This window comes from Prosopis cineraria, unplaced genomic scaffold (genome assembly GCF_029017545.1).
Source record: "Prosopis cineraria cultivar Desert tree isolate PC_DT_omini unplaced genomic scaffold, ASM2901754v1 PC1, whole genome shotgun sequence".
In the NCBI taxonomy this organism is placed as follows: Eukaryota; Viridiplantae; Streptophyta; class Magnoliopsida; order Fabales; family Fabaceae; genus Prosopis; species Prosopis cineraria.
In genome coordinates this window covers 179,439-195,017 of record NW_026555332.1, presented here as the reverse complement: position 1 = coordinate 195,017, position 15,579 = coordinate 179,439, and the positions used below count along the sequence as shown (strand labels likewise).

At 33.7% G+C, this 15,579-nt stretch overlaps 3 protein-coding genes across 6 annotated transcripts; 2 read left to right on the top strand and 1 right to left on the bottom strand.

Moving 5' to 3' along the window:
* Positions 1 to 1,297: 1,297 nt before the first annotated feature.
* On the bottom strand, positions 1,298 to 2,672 carry LOC129285812 (F-box protein At5g07610-like). The gene has a single exon (XM_054921728.1). It carries the CDS (start codon positions 2,638 to 2,640, stop codon positions 1,381 to 1,383), a length of 1,260 nt encoding a protein of 419 aa, XP_054777703.1. The 5' UTR covers positions 2,641 to 2,672; the 3' UTR covers positions 1,298 to 1,380.
* An 898-nt stretch (positions 2,673 to 3,570) lies between these two features.
* Positions 3,571 to 11,178, top strand: LOC129313789 (ABC transporter I family member 6, chloroplastic). 4 transcript variants are annotated; one of them, XM_054957190.1, is made up of 7 exons: positions 3,572 to 4,036; positions 4,248 to 4,298; positions 4,671 to 4,892; positions 5,525 to 5,647; positions 5,736 to 5,912; positions 8,739 to 8,810; positions 10,771 to 11,178. In XM_054957190.1, exons 1-7 carry the CDS (start codon positions 3,653 to 3,655, stop codon positions 10,822 to 10,824), a joined length of 1,083 nt encoding a protein of 360 aa, XP_054813165.1. In that variant the 5' UTR covers positions 3,572 to 3,652; the 3' UTR covers positions 10,825 to 11,178. The 4 variants fall into 4 exon arrangements, with proteins under 4 accessions (XP_054813155.1, XP_054813165.1, XP_054813172.1 ...); XM_054957197.1 differs by having other exon boundaries at positions 3,573 to 4,036; positions 8,739 to 8,840; XM_054957205.1 differs by lacking the exons at positions 8,739 to 8,810; positions 10,771 to 11,178 and adding exons at positions 4,441 to 4,534; positions 7,437 to 8,722 and having other exon boundaries at positions 3,967 to 4,036.
* Positions 11,179 to 14,580: 3,402 nt separating this feature from the next.
* LOC129291412 (mitochondrial import receptor subunit TOM7-1) lies at positions 14,581 to 15,069 on the top strand. Its single transcript, XM_054928738.1, has one exon. It carries the CDS (start codon positions 14,643 to 14,645, stop codon positions 14,859 to 14,861), a length of 219 nt encoding a protein of 72 aa, XP_054784713.1. The 5' UTR covers positions 14,581 to 14,642; the 3' UTR covers positions 14,862 to 15,069.
* Positions 15,070 to 15,579: the final 510 nt, after the last annotated feature.

Sequence of the window (15,579 nt, the reverse complement as noted above, 5' to 3'; positions counted from 1 at the left end):
TTTTAATTCCAAAATTGATTCTCAATGAATATCCAAACATGCCCCTCATTTTGATCTAGTCAATTATCTTGCCATTAATCACGTTTTGTGGGAAGCAAAGAAGAGTTGCTTATGAATTCCAATTCTCCTTGCTAGTTGATTTTATTTGGTGTCAGATGCGCTTCTCACCTGTGCGCCTCTCTCCTGCCTCTTCCTCGCATTTGCTTGGTTCTCCATCTTCTACTCTCAATTATATTATGTTATAATATAATATAACTTATTAAGTTACCAGTATTACATTATAATGTAATGTAATTTAAATTTTTAATATATAATCAATATATATTTGTGTGTTAAGTAATTATATAAGTTTTAAATATATGACTATTTTATAAATATTTATATTATTTAATAAATAAATCAAAGCAAAATTAATAATATCATATAAATTTTTATTAATACCACATCTAAAATTAAAGTTCACTGAATCATCCAAACATTTTTAATTTAATTCTATCAAAATTAATTTCAAAAAAATAATATCTAATCAAATCACGTTATAATATAATTAAAATTAATTATATTAATTAATTTTTTATAATAATTATACATAATTAAAATCCAAACGAACCCCAAGTCATTTGTGAAAGTTTAGGATTTATTTGTTAATGGATTAAAAATTATTTTTATCTTTAAATTATATATAAAAAGTCACAAATACTCCTAAACTTAATTATGAATTAATTCTGTCTTTAAATTTTAAAAATTTCTTCCATTATCACTTAGTTATCAATGAGTCTTCCTATTTTTAATATTTTTTTATCAAGTTAAAGATCAATCTCATCTCTTAACTTCTAGGTCATTTTTGCCTTTAACTCACATATTTTAAAATAAAAAATTATTAAAAATATAATGCAGGACCCACAATCAATGAGAAAACAACAAAGAGCGAAGAGGAAGGAAATATTTAAAATTAAAGAATAAAATTAATTTATAATTAAGTTTAAAGATCATTTATAACTTTTAATGTTAAAATTCATGAGAAAATTGACCCTTAATCCGTTGCCAAAAAGAAACAGTGGGGAGCTAGGGTCAAATTAAACCAGAATGTTAATCAACAAACCGTCCCATGGAAGGTTAACTATTAATAACACCAGCTCATATCAAGATTACGGAAACACGTAGAACATGGCTCTCGCAAAGTATTGCTCGGAATCGTCTGTTTGGCGACGTATTCTCTTTTATGGGGTCTTCACTGACGAGCAACGACACCAATTCCTTTGTTAAACATAGCAGGTATAGTGGCAACGCGGCACAATAAGCAGTAACTAAGATGAATTACAGAAGTATGAGGAACAAGTTCTTACGTATTACACAGAACCATAAAGGTCGGATTTCACATTACACACAAGCCAAGGTTTCAATAAACTGATATGCATCCCGCCATCCGAATTGTAACGAATGGTTGGTTGGGGAGAGCATTAAGTCACAAATAGTCATAAATGTTTCATCTTTGAAGCGGTAAATAATGAGCTTACCAGGTATATGCAGTAAAAGAGAAGGGTGCTCCTCATTCTCATCCGGGATAAGAGAAAGTACAATGAAGTTATGCGAGGAAGAAGAACGCAAACAACAAGGGAGATGACCATCCGGAAAACGGATCATGTCTGGAAATGCAGGTTTAAGCTCCGCAAGATCCACTTGGTACTTAAGCGACCACTTAGAGTAGTCCCTCTCCATCTGAGAGACCTGGATCTGAGAAGAACGAGGCCCACAAATTTGTATCAGATTTAAACGGCCGCAAGCTGCAACCAGATAATAGCTACCGCCTAAATGTGGCAAGTTAGGCATTCTTCCGAGGCACTCTTGAGTGATATCAAAATAAAGCGACGAGCCTTTTGGGCTAGTCCAGTGAATTGCGCCATTCCAATACACTCCGTCCCCGAAAGCCATATCGTAGGGAGCATTAAAGGGGGAACCGGATAACCTCCAATTTCCAGTTTCACTTTCAGACGAGTATATCATTATCTGATAAAAGTAGCAGGACTCGACAGTGGCACTAACGCAGATCACGGTGTAATGAGGCGATCTGGTCGGATCAAAAGCTAGATTAACCCCAAAGATGGCGATTGATTGTTGGGCAAGAGGATAAGATTGAGGAAGAACAGAGAATTGTTTGGTAGTGGGGTTATAAACAGAATACCTTCGAGGAGTCCCGAATTTCCCCAGAGACGAGCACAATAAGAGGCCGTTGCAGGATTGCAGAATCCTTACGCCGTTGGGGTCGGGGGAGAAATGGAGGGAAGTGAGGGGAGAAACGGGGTAGTTGGAAGTGAGAGAGACAAATCGGAAGTCAGATTGGGAGTCACCCGGAGTGCGGCGGAGAAAGATGCCAGAGACCTTGGAAGAGGGGTGACGGACGGCGTGGCGGCGACAAAAAGCTGGGTGAGAAATAAGGGAGAGCCAGCGCTTGGAGACGCACTTGAATCGAATCAGGGGTTTTGCAGGAACACGAATGAGGATTTCAGTGAGCAGATCGTCGTTCTCTCCGATGACTTCGGCACTTAGCACCCGATAGCTGTCGGCGTCGGCGTCGCTCATTTGCTGTATCTTAGCTTCCGGATTCATTTCGCATTTCCCAGAATAGCACCAGCCAGCCATGTGGCTGAGGCCATAATAGCCCCCGCAATAACAACAATAATAACAACAGCAACAATAATAATAAATATTATTATTATTATTCAGATAAACCCACGAGGACTAATGTCGTCTTCATTTTTTATATAGACAGCAACTCGAATTCGATAATTTGTATTTATGTGATAATAATTTTCAGTAGTAACTTTAATTTAATTCTTATTTTTCTAAAATTATTATAAAAAAAGTAGAAACGGGCCGGCCAGATTAATGGATCCAGATGCCCTAATTCTTCATTCAAAAAAAAAAATAAATAAATAAAATGGCCCCATGCTGCCCAATTATAGAGTCAAAAATAAAGTTCGATTTTAAAGATCCTGTTTAAATAAAAATTTAAATTTTAAAAATAATTTTTTGAAGTAATTAAATTTTAAGGCTTGATTTTAATAAGTCCTGTAGAAAAGAATTTAAGCTTGAGCTGTCCTTTAAACTCTATTATATTTTTTTTTATAAAATACGTGTTTGAAATTAATAACCTATTCATCTATTTATATACATATTATATTATTATTATTTTTAATTTATTTTAAAATTAATTTAATATAACTTAATAAATATTAGTGTATAGTATAAAATTTTTATTTTTATATAATTATTGTGTTTGAGTATTTATAAAAATTAAATTATTTTTAATTAAAATTTAAATTTTATTTTAGATATGTTATTTAATTTTTAAAAATTATGAGAATTTTAATTTTCTTAATTTTAAAATATTTTAATTAATTTATAATATTTAATTTAATTTTAATTTTTTATTTTTTAAAATAAAACTTGCGGATCTGTCCTACTTTGAACTCTTCACATAAAATTAGATTTAAAAAATAAAATTAAAAATAAAAAATCGGACTTTAAATTCAGCCTTCTAAGAGCTGGGTCTTTATAGCTGGACCCGCCCGTTTTTTCAGCCCTAACCAAGTACTGGCTCTAGTGGGGAAAAAGTCCCGATCGGCGATATCATGTCACCTGTTCATGGGGGATGCCTTATCGTCAACGAAGGAAAGAAAAGCGAGGACTGGAGTTCGGCGGGTGTATCAATTTCATGGCTCTCCCAGTAGCAGTCCGTTGCCCAGGCTCGACCCTTTTATCTCCACTCTCCCCACCTCTTTCCTTCGCTGCACTTCGATTTTCGCCTCCTAAATGTTTCTTATGTTCAAGACCTGTTCTCCGCTCCCTCCGCGTCGACATCAGGCGATCTTACCCCTTCGTGACGGCCACCTTCTCCACCTCTGATGCTTTGTCCACCCCTGCTACTACACGTGATAAGAAGGTGCTGCTTCAAGTCAATGATTTGAGAGCCAAGATAGTTGAATCCGATGTAGAAATTCTTCGTGGGGTCAACCTCATCGTCAATGAAGGAGAGGTTTTTATTCCCTTTGTTTGTAGCTATTCATTTCTTTCATTTGTAGCTCGCGTAAGTAGTTGTCATTGGATTCTCTGTTTCTCAACTACCATGTTCCAGAGCCGCTGTTGTCTTCATAATCTGTAGATAAACATGCCTCTGAACATACGTTATTCAAGTGAAGCTCTGTGGTTATCTTGTATCTATTTTGACTTTTGGTTTTGTATTGTAGGTTCATGCGATCATGGGAAAGAATGGTTCTGGAAAGAGCACTTTTGCAAAGGTCAGTACGTTCTATCTTAATCCATAACTTCAAATTTATGTCTTAGATGTCTTTCGATAGCTTTTCAGACGAAAGAAACCGGACGGTGTATTGTCATGTTTTTCACTTCTACTGGCAATGGTGAGAAAGTTATATTGTACAGGTTTGGTTATGTTATTGGCGGTGGTGCTTGCCATTTAATGCCTGAAACATCCGTTGCCAACATTATGTAGTTTTGCATGAACCAACGGTCTTGTGTAAGTCATTTCAGTTAAGTGAAAATTAAGACTTGGTAATCTCTTTTTGTCCATGGAATACAGATGAAATATGAACATGCTAATGTGATGAGGTTTGGCCACCCCTTTCATAAGCGGATTTTTTTTTTTTTGGTAGGTTCTTGTTGGCCATCCGGATTATGAAGTCACTGGAGGCAGTGTTCTGTTCAAAGGGAAAAATCTGCTTGACATGGAACCTGAGGAAAGGGCACTTGCTGGCCTTTTTATGAGCTTCCAGTCCCCTGTTGAGATCCCTGGTGTTTCTAATTATGATTTTCTGGTTATGGCTCATAATGCTCGACGAAGAAAACTTGGTCAGCCTGAACTCGGTCCACTTGAGGTATATGATGAACTGATTACACCTGAATTCTCAGCCCCGTGGCCATCACATGGAATCAGCTGATTGCTTTGTACTTTGACTCGGACTACTTCTCATTATTAATTGACATTTATGGTTAAGGTTAAGGATTCATGCTTTGTATGCCAAGTAGTTTGAATACTTCAACTTCTCTTTATCATTGTAAGCAGTCATGCATAGTTGATTTGGAAAGTACATTTGTAGGTCATGACAACTGCCACCCTTTGCATTCACGCACATCTTTGCTAAGAAAACAATGCTACATAAGCCAGGAATTTTACTGATGACTTCATTTGGACTTTAACTGTTCATTATAGCATTGCATGTGAAGACATGCTTTCCAACCATAGAGTTATATGATTGTGTTCTCTTGTAACTTTCCTGTGAACTCATATTGGAGATGCTGAGTTTTAGGTGTTTTAGTGTTTTATTTGCTGATTCCTTAGCATTTGATCATTCATGAGTGGTACCTGTTTAAGTGACCAGTTTCTTGTCCACTTCTTCATCTGTATTTTTCATATAATGCCAATTGCTATGTTGATTGTTGCCCCCTATTAATTTTTTAGTTGAATAATTGAAGCCCTATTGACCTTTTTAACAAATTTGTCTTGCAGTTCCTGCCTTACCTAATGGAGAAAGTCAATCTTGTAAACATGAAGGAAGACTTTTTGGATAGAAATGTTAATGAGGGATTTAGTGGTGGCGAACGGAAGCGCAATGAAATCCTGCAGCTTGCGGTATCCTATTCTTGTTGACATTTTCTTTTAATGTTCTAACTTTCAGATTTTCACTAGTTATTTACAGATACTATCCTCTGTGATGCAGGTTATGGGAGCAGACTTGGCTATTATGGATGAAATAGATTCTGGATTGGATGTAGATGCACTGAGAGATGTAGCAAATGCAGTGAATCAGATTCTGACCCCAAAAAATTCTCTGTTGATGATAACTCATTATCGACGAATTTTGGATCTCCTAAATCCTGCACATGTTCACATAATGGTAAGTTGTTGGTCTTGAATGTTATAATGAGAGCTTTGGACTAGAAGGGAATGGCACAAGATGAAGAGAGAGCATGTTGCTTGTCTCCTTCATGTCATAGCATTTGTTTGCATATGGTACTCCAAGAATTACTGGGCAAAAGAACCTTCGATAGTTAAGATTCATGTAGATTATTCCAACCGCACTTAATTTATGCCACACAATAACTTGAATAAGAACCTTTCTTAATGGGTGAATTGGGAAGCTAGAGAAATATTAGGAGTAAATATTATTTTAATTTATTTTGAGATATTTTTTATTTAATAATATTATTTAGATTATTTTCCTATTTGTTGAGTGATCCTCAAGTATAGGTGTAGTGGTGCCTATCCTTGTAGATTAAGTAATTTTATTTTATTTATTATTTTGGTAGTTTTCCATTATAAATTAATGGGAGTATTTTTAGGAATTATTTGTTATTTTTCTATGAGATAAGGATCATTTTTATCCCTAAACTATAAATAAAAGGTCACAAATATTCCCAAACTTGACAAAGGGTCAATTTTGTTCTTTAACTTTAAAGATTCCCTTCCTCGTCATTCTGACGTTAAAAACACTTAATGTCGGTTAGTCATTAGTGTATCCCATTATTTTTTAAATATTTTTTATTAGGTTAAGGGTCATTTTTGACTCTCAACTTCTATTAGAAGGGTCATTTTTGCTCCTCAATTCAAATATTTTACGATAAAAGAATATTAAAAAAATATAATGTGAGGCCTATTAACAGTCAACTAACAGTGAGAAAACGGCAGGGTGATGAGGAAGGGAATCTTTAAAATTAAGGGATATAATTGATCTTTAATTGAGTTTAGGAGCATTTGTTTTCATGTATAGTTCTGGGATAAAAATAACTTTTAACCCTTTTTCTATCTATAAATTTAGAACTTTATGGGATGAATGATTTGGAAAATAAAATCTATGAGTTTATATTTGTGTAGATTCTCCTTGGCTTTATTAGTTGTATGAGTTTAAGATTCTTGCTCATCTCCTAAAGATTTTCCTTATTTTTATTAATCTATGAAGTTAGATTCTGATTTCATAATTTAATAGAAATTTTTCTTCCTTAATTCTTTCTACCTATTTTGGATTCTGTCATTTGATATTAGTGTTGTCCGATCCAAAGATGGTGCCCACTCATTTTGCAAACCTTCTTAACAAACCCCATTTCCACCCTTCATCTCATCTTGTTATCATCCATCTTATAGAATAAATTTTCCCAAATATGGTGGTGGAGACTTGTAGCCATGGATTTTGAAGGCTGAAAAATATTTTCACTATCATCACACTTCCAAAGACTTCAAAGTTGATATTGCATTGAGGTATTTAGAGGGAGATGCTTGTGATTTCTTCACTTGTATTAACATGGAGCATACAATTCTCTATTGGGAAGAATTAGTATAGGTGTTACAAGAAAATTATGGGCCTTTAGAATATCAAAACTTAGATGAGTTCTTGTGTAGCATCAAGCAAACTGGTTATGTGTAGGACTATTTGGAATTTGCGAGGTGCTCTGCTCGTGTCAAGAACTGGCTGAAACATTGCCTCTCGGGAGTTTTCATTAAAGGCCTTAAGGAGGAGCTGAAATCTAATGTGAGGATTTATAAACCAATGTCAGTTTACAGGACCACCAGTTTGGCCCTTGAATATGAGTTAAAAGCCCAAAACTCTTGTGGGCCCAAAACTGTTCAGCAGAACCAAAATACGCCCTTATTTCCTTTTGCCCATTATCAAACAGCACATGACTTCAAAGGAACATCAGCATCAACTTCAACCTCCCTTCAGCCAGCAACTTCAACCTTGTTTTCTCCCAAGCCAGCATTTGTGACTTATACCAGAATGACTTCCATGGACGCTGAATAGCAGGGGCTTTGTTTCCACTGCAGTGAGACTTTTAGACTTGGGCACCGCTGCAAGGGATTGTTTTCACTGCTGGAAATCACAAAGGAGGGCAAAGAAATTGTTCCTTCCCTTGAATGTGACGAAACCAAAGAGATGGAACCTGGTGGAGTTGACATTTCCCTTAACGCTATTCTGGGTAGTACCAATGTATCTGCAATAAAGCTTCAAAGGAGCTTCTTTGAACGCAAGATTCTGAACTTGGTGAATAGTGGGTATAATTGCAATGTCATACTTGAAGTTTCCGTGCAGCCTCTTCTGGAACCCAAATCGGAGATGCTACAATTTACCTATTACTTCCGTCTGAACCTCCTGTCTTGTCTTGAGGTCGAGGTGACTTTCCAAGGGGGAATTATTGATAGAGCTCCAATTAGTGTGGGATAATGAGTGAATTGGGAAGCTAGAGAAATATTAGGAGTGAATATTATTTTACGTCATTTTGAGAATTTTTTATTTAATAATGTAATTTAGATTATTTTTCTGTTTGTTGAGTGATCTTCCAGTTTAGGAGTAGTGGGGCATACGCTTGTAGATTAAGTAAGTAATTTTATTGTTATTATTTTGGTAGTTATCCCCTATTATCTGAGTTATGGATTAATAGGAGTATTTTTAAGAATTATTAGTTATTTTTCTATCTATAAATTTAGAGCTTTATATCGTGTAAAAATCATCTGGAAAATAAAATCAGTATTAGTTTATATTTGTGGAGATTCTCCTTGGCTTTATTACTTGTGTGAGTTTAGAGTCTTGCTCATCTTATACTAAAGATTTTCCTTTATATTCATTAATTTATGAAGTTAGATTCTAATTTTATAATTTAATAGAGATTTTTCTTTCTACCTATTTTGGATCCTATCATTTCTTTTTTTATTTTTCTTTTAAAAATTTCAGGACAAGGGGAAGATTGCAAGGACAGGTGACTTATCCATGGTTGAAGTTATTGAGGCAGAGGGATATGAAACAGTATCCACCTAATTTCATCCAACTAGTTTGGTAACCTCTCTCTCTCTCTCTCGCACTTGGGATGATGTTATGTCTCTTGTTTTGACTTGAATCCACTTCATATTGTAAATATTTACAAGACCTTTTTCTATGACTTCTCTTTTCTAATCTTGCATGGTTGAAAACTTAGGCTTTATAGGGTTTACTCATCTGAGGTGTCATTTGTCTTATGTTTTTACTTTGATTTGAAACCTTGCTATGTTATGATTCCATATCATGTGCCTGCTCCAATGTTAGACACCAGAGAATTGCACTGGGCTAATTTCCAGGATCCACGTTCACCTACCTTATACTAGAATTTCACTTAATTAGAATAATTTTGGGGTAAAGGGGTTTAACTTATGATAACTTGTTTATAGGGGCTTTTTACATTAAGGCAAGGTTCACTTAAAACATAAACTGAAGTTTTGAAGTACAAGGCCTATGAATAGTTTTATTATTGTCCATCACACTGTACAGATCTTTTTTGGCCAAACTTACGCCTTACATATCATAAATCCATTGTGATAAATCCCTACTATACAATTAATATCCATATTATAGTTAGGGTTAAATAGTAATTTGGACCTTGAATTGTAAGTCTAGAGGCAATTTGAACTTTAAACTTGTATTTGACATATTTCAAACGCAAAACAATTAAACGTGGGGCACTCTCTCCTCCACTGTTAATTTGAGCTAAATGCCATTACTTTAAGTGTGGAACCCTTCCCCTCCTCCCCCTCCCCACCACGCGTCTCGCTATTTGTCTTCCTCCTCATCTTTTCCAGAATGCAGTTCTTCCAAGGGATTCTCTTCAACCAAAACTACCCCAGAAACCATCTGGTCAATGCTGCTAACAAAAGCTTGGTGGTTTCGTGATCTAGGTCATCTGCTGCCAAAGATCATTGAGAAACTTGTGCGGAACCTTGGGGCATATAAAACGAATAACACGGACTTGATTGTGTAACGGAGAAACGCTCCACAAGGGAGTATTATATCTGCTCTCTGTATTGAATGTGGAATGACCTCAATTATTTAATACCAAACAAATGCTATACTTTCTTTACCTTCTCTTACCTCTGCACCTATTGGTGACTCTAAGGTACGGTGGCCTGATCTTATCTATGTACGCTTGCGTCTAGCTTCTCCATTTCTTCCCATCCATTTTATAGATTTCCTTGCAAAGGCTTCGTCCTACCGTCATCATCATGTCACTTCTAAATCAACTCTTTAGCAGAGGTGTTTTTGGCGCAAGATGGTGAGTTGTCGATTTGTAATGGAATTCCCTCGGCTGTCCCTTCCCCGTGCCGTCAAATCAATTATTGGGCCTTTTTTTTTATTTTTTTTTGGTGTCCTGGTCATAGAACCTTGGGGCGAGTAAATATAATACCTTGGGGTGATTTAGATGGAGAAACGCGAGAAGGAGGACGAAGGGGGAGACATGAAGGGAGAGAGAGTGGGGCCCACTTAAGGTAAAATTGTTTAGCTCAAATTAAAGGTAAGAGCAGGAATGTCTGAAGTTTAATTGTTCAGGATTCTAAATGTATTAGATATGAATTCAAGATTTAAATTGCTCCTAAGTTTATAGTTTAGGATCCTATACTTATCTCGCTCCTTGTTGCCATTGTCATTCTAGACATTCATGACAACAACTGCTTGATCCATTACTTTCATGCGCTCTTTATTATACCAATAATAAAAAGCATGAAAGGTGTCTTTTACATTTGTTACAGACATTGTCATTCTAGGCTTGCATTTGTTACAGACCCTAGCAATTTGTATAAGGTGTCTTTTACCATCAATGAAAATCTTGGTTGGTAGAGACATCTAGGCTTTAGCAACCTGCTAGCATATAATATATATATATATATATATATTCAACAAAGTTGATAAATGAATAATGAAGTTGCTTACAGACGTATTTCTCTTGGTTATTTGGTAGATGATAGAAATGTCTTCGAAGGATGAATACTTGAATCTCATTTCATCAACATAAATCTCAATGCTACCTCTGGAGATAGTCAGCGGAAGTGTACATCAATGCAGAGTTCTAAGCTCAGCTTCATGTTCAGTGTTAAATTGATCACCATCCAAGTTTTCTGTGCATTATCGAGTAGCTTCTTTCTGGGCGTCCTTCATGGTAATTTTCGCCGCGCCATTTATGTTTGAGGGAAAATTACCCTTTAGTATTATTTCTTAAGGCTTTTTGGGTGGCTTTTAACCATCAAGATGTGTGTGTCGATGCAAAATGATAATTTTGTTTTGCATATATAAAAGGATGTATTTGCACAATTATTTTATTAGTTTATTTAAAGGGCCTTAATTCTATATTCAGTGCTCATTTTAAGAATGTGCCCATCTTAGTTGTTCTTTTATGAGATTTGAACAATTCAAATTCATATGCTCTCCAATTTTTTTATGTATTTTAAAGAAAGTTAGTTTTTTATTGGATATTATGAAAAAAAGATATACTTTTATTTTTACCTTTTTTATATTATGATCTAATTATATTAAATATTTTCACGTTAATGGAGAAAAATAAAATTAAAAAAATAATTTAATTATTATAAAGTGGTTTATATTTTGGATTACATTATTTCTTGGTGTTCTACAAACATGAGCCGAGGGAGTAGTTGCTAATTTTTAAAAACATCATTTTCTTAGGAAATAATATACATTCATTTATAAATTATAAGCTGAAAAATAAAGAAAAATATCTCTATTAGAAAATTTGTAAAACATCACAATTTTAGTAAAATTGTACTTTCAATTCACTAACTTCAAACAAAATTTTACTTTGATTTCTTAAATTTATAAAATGTTTATCCATTTTTTTAATCTTAAGATAGTTAATTTTGTTAACAGAAAATGATGACACTGAAATTTCAAATACTAACAGAATTCTTAAATGATAATCTTTTATCCAAGTATTTTAAATTTTTTAAATTAAATGAAATATATTAACATTTGATAATTTTTTAGTATTTTAAATTGTAATATTGACATTTTTTAATTGATGACACAAATAATGATAGTATTAAATAATTGAGATGATATTTTATAAAATAAAAAAAATTGATTGATGGAACAGCGACACGTCTTCATTTTGCAATCCAATGACAGAGAATTGTTGATCCTTTATTTGAAACTTGGAGGTGGTTGTTAGATATTGATTTGATCACCAAGCCTTCTTCTGGCATTTTCTTTTACATTTCTTACTTACAAAAACATTGAAGGGTTAAAAAATATTTTTATCTCTCAATTATTCATTTATGAGTATATGGTATTCAAAATCTATATGTTGTGTAATTTCTTTTTTTAATATTTGAAAATGATATATTGAACATCTTGCTAATTAATCTCAACTTTTAATTGATTAATATCCCTCTTTGAGTAATTTTTTCACATTTAATTCCACATTCTCATTTTATCAACATCATAAACTCACTCTCAATCATACTTAATGAGTTTACTAGGTCCCAACAACTCATATTATCATCAATGAACTATTAAACCATCATTAATAGCTATCAAACACTTCTAACAACCTTAAATGGTCCTTAACAACCAACAACTCATAAAACTATAAATGTGGGGTTGAAATACTTTAAACAATTCATTATATTTATTTTAGTTAGTGAGTTTGGACCCATAGCTCATATAAATTGAAAATTACTCTCCCAACTTAAACCCTAACATTAACCTTCATGAAAATTGGAAAAAAAAAAAAGGGAAGAGAAAGGCTTAATGTACTTTCTTTGTGTGCTAGGAAGTTCCAAAATATCTTCAATGATCCTGAAGTTCTTGCCTTAACAGAACAATAGATGTGCTCTTTGTTTCTCTCTCTTTTTTCTTCTAATTTTTTAAATAGACACAAACTAGTTTAACCAGAATTTTTATCGTGTGCCATGGTGCATATAGCCTACGCCATGGCACATGATTTAGAGAGGCCTATCCTTTGTTGGTTGCCTTTATGCATCACGGCAAATGTTCCTCATGCTACGGCATGTGGCACAAAGAATTTTTTTTCAATTCTTTCTCACCTTTTGATGCCTGTATGGCCCGACTTCACTTTAAACCCGTATTTAGGATTAAAATTATGATTAATTACATAAATTAAACCTTTCTAGCCATACACTACATCAATAAAATTAATTACTTTTATTAAGCTTAATTAATCGGATTTAATTTTCTATGATGTTATAGAATACACATACTCTAGGTATTTGCAAGCTTAAAATAAAGCTCTTAAGGGTTCAAAAATCAAAGCCCTAACAGCCTTGTTGCTGCCCTTCATTGCTCTTCTATTTATCCCTTTTTTTCTTTTGTCTTTGCCAATGTAATAAATGGTATAGAGAGACTTGTCTGAATTTTTGTCCTCTAATTGGGTCCCAATAACCCAATTCCCTTTTCGACCTGATCCCAAGGCTTTAAACAAACCCGATAGGCCCATCAATCTTTTCCAACCATCCTCAAATTAATTAGCACATAAATTCACATAATTAACCTTAGTTTAGTCCTTAAATTTGAAATTTCAAATTTTAGATGTTACACAAACATTATACATCAGTGCCCTGTGGGAAAAATAATACAAATAAATTTTACTTTGATCACCAAGCCCTCATCCATTGTAATTGTTGTGATAATAATTGTGTAGTCCCTTGGGACTTGTTTGGCATTTTAATTCTTGTAAAATGACATATTTACCCCCCAACTCTCATAAATCAATTAACTTTTAAGATTGTAAACTGACTTTTTTGTTTAAGAAAATGTCTGCAGCAAAATGGCAGATGACAAGTGCCTCTCTATCATTGTTTTCAGAATTGGACTAAATTGGATGGTCAAATTGATTCGATCGTTGACCAGAATCAGTAATGACTCGATTTGGACAAAAATTTTTTTTTCATAATTGAGTTGGGTTGGACTGTAATTGAACTGATAATGAATCAAAATTTTAAGTTGAGTTGAAAACCGGAATAATTTTTAGAAAATCAGATTTTAAACATAATATAAAAAATTCTATTTTTATAAAAAAGGAAAATTAAAAAATTAGGACTACTAAAAGATTATTTTTTTTTAGACCCTTTGCATGTGTATAATATAATTTTGGAAACATTTTTTTAGAAAGATGTTGATAGTTATAAGAGTCAATATAGATATTTGAGTATACTTATATTTGATTTAATCAAATTCACATATATTTGACTAGTTTTAAAATTATGATTTGTAATAGTTTATGTATGGTCATATTGTTTTATTTTATAACAACTATATGTATTGTGAATTTATTATACACACATATTATACACACACACATATGTTTAATATTATTTTTATTTAATTAATATGTCATTAATTTGATCAGTGTTCTAATTGATTGAATCATAGAAACCAAAGCTTGTTGAATTTTTTAATTTAACATTTAGTTCTATTTTTAAAATATTACTCTCTATAATTTTATTTATTATCAAAGTCTAACTAAAAATTAGTAACAAGTTAAGATTAAAAAATGACTACTTTTTTTTTTAACAAAGACTAAAATTGAATAACGAAATATTCTAAAGTTTGACCAACTTTCTATTATTTTTCATAAAAGTAAAAAAAATGTTCACATTAAAATTAAAATTGCTCATATTACCCTTTTTAAAAAAAACCCAAAACAAAAACAACAAAGAAAATCAAAGAAAATCATGTTTGCACTTTGGACCTAAGGCGATCTTGGTTCAGTTCCCTATAAATATAATTAGGGTTCGCGATGTTGGGTTTTAGGCCTATGCGCGGAGAGCGAAGAGCCTGAAGCGTGAGGACGTATCGATGGCGTCAAGGGTTTCTCTGAAAGCGAAAGGCAAGAATTCCAAGAGCTCCAAGGCATCGGAGGAGCGATCGGCGTCTCAGTGCCTGAAAGAGTGGAGCACTTGGGCAATGAAGAAAGCCAAGGTCATCACTCACTATGGCTTCATCCCCTTGGTGATCATCATCGGTATGAACTCAGAACCGAAGCCCCATCTCTCACAGCTTCTTAGCCCGGTCTGATCAGATTTTGTCAGCTTAACTATGGGCGTTAGCCCTTTTTTCCTGGCTAGTGGTCGAATTGATTTCGAACCTTGTTTCATGTACTTTTCTTTCCGCATTGTGTGTTTTTGAATATTTTAAGTAGGTCATGTGATGTGATGAAGATGTAAAAGAATAATGGAGATATATATATATATATATATATAGTATTGTCTCCATGCTTAGTTTATTGACGCGATTCATACCACTTTATGTTTCCCATTATTGTTCATCTGGACGGATGAAGAGGTACTGGTTTGATCAAAGTAGAAGACTGGTACGTTTTGGGATTTCTTCTTATGCCAGTTTAATCGCCGTTTTAGACTTACTTTCATATTCTGTGCGGTGCTGAGGGAAGTTTAGAATTGCTGGGGTCCATCCTTTTCTATCCTGCATAGGTTGAGGGTATTATTGGAACTCCCATTTTCTGACGACTTTGTGATGGTCACTTCGGAGATGGAGCATGATTTTACTTGGTTTTTAAAATTGTAATCTTTTAACTGTCTTCTGTTTTTTAACTTGTGAAGCTGAGGAAAACCATGGTAGATTTCATTTTTCTTTTTGTCATTTTCTATATTTTAATATGAAATAATTCAACTAAATATAACAATATAAACAAAACACATTTTATTATCCCACTATATGCATAATAAAAGATAACTACAACATTTGAATCAGCTTCTTGTGGCTTAGACACGGA

Coding starts and splice junctions, on each gene's coding strand:
- LOC129285812 (XM_054921728.1), bottom strand. CDS start 2,640: ATGGCTGGCTGGTGCTATTCTGGGAAATGCGAAATGAATCCGGAAGCT.
- LOC129313789 (XM_054957180.1), top strand. CDS start 3,653: ATGCCTTATCGTCAACGAAGGAAAGAAAAGCGAGGACTGGAGTTCGGC. Junction 4,037..4,247: donor TCATCGTCAATGAAGGAGAG/GTTTTTATTCCC, acceptor TTTGTATTGTAG/GTTCATGCGATCATGGGAAA. Junction 4,299..4,670: donor GAAAGAGCACTTTTGCAAAG/GTCAGTACGTTC, acceptor TTTTTTTGGTAG/GTTCTTGTTGGCCATCCGGA.
- LOC129291412 (XM_054928738.1), top strand. CDS start 14,643: ATGGCGTCAAGGGTTTCTCTGAAAGCGAAAGGCAAGAATTCCAAGAGC.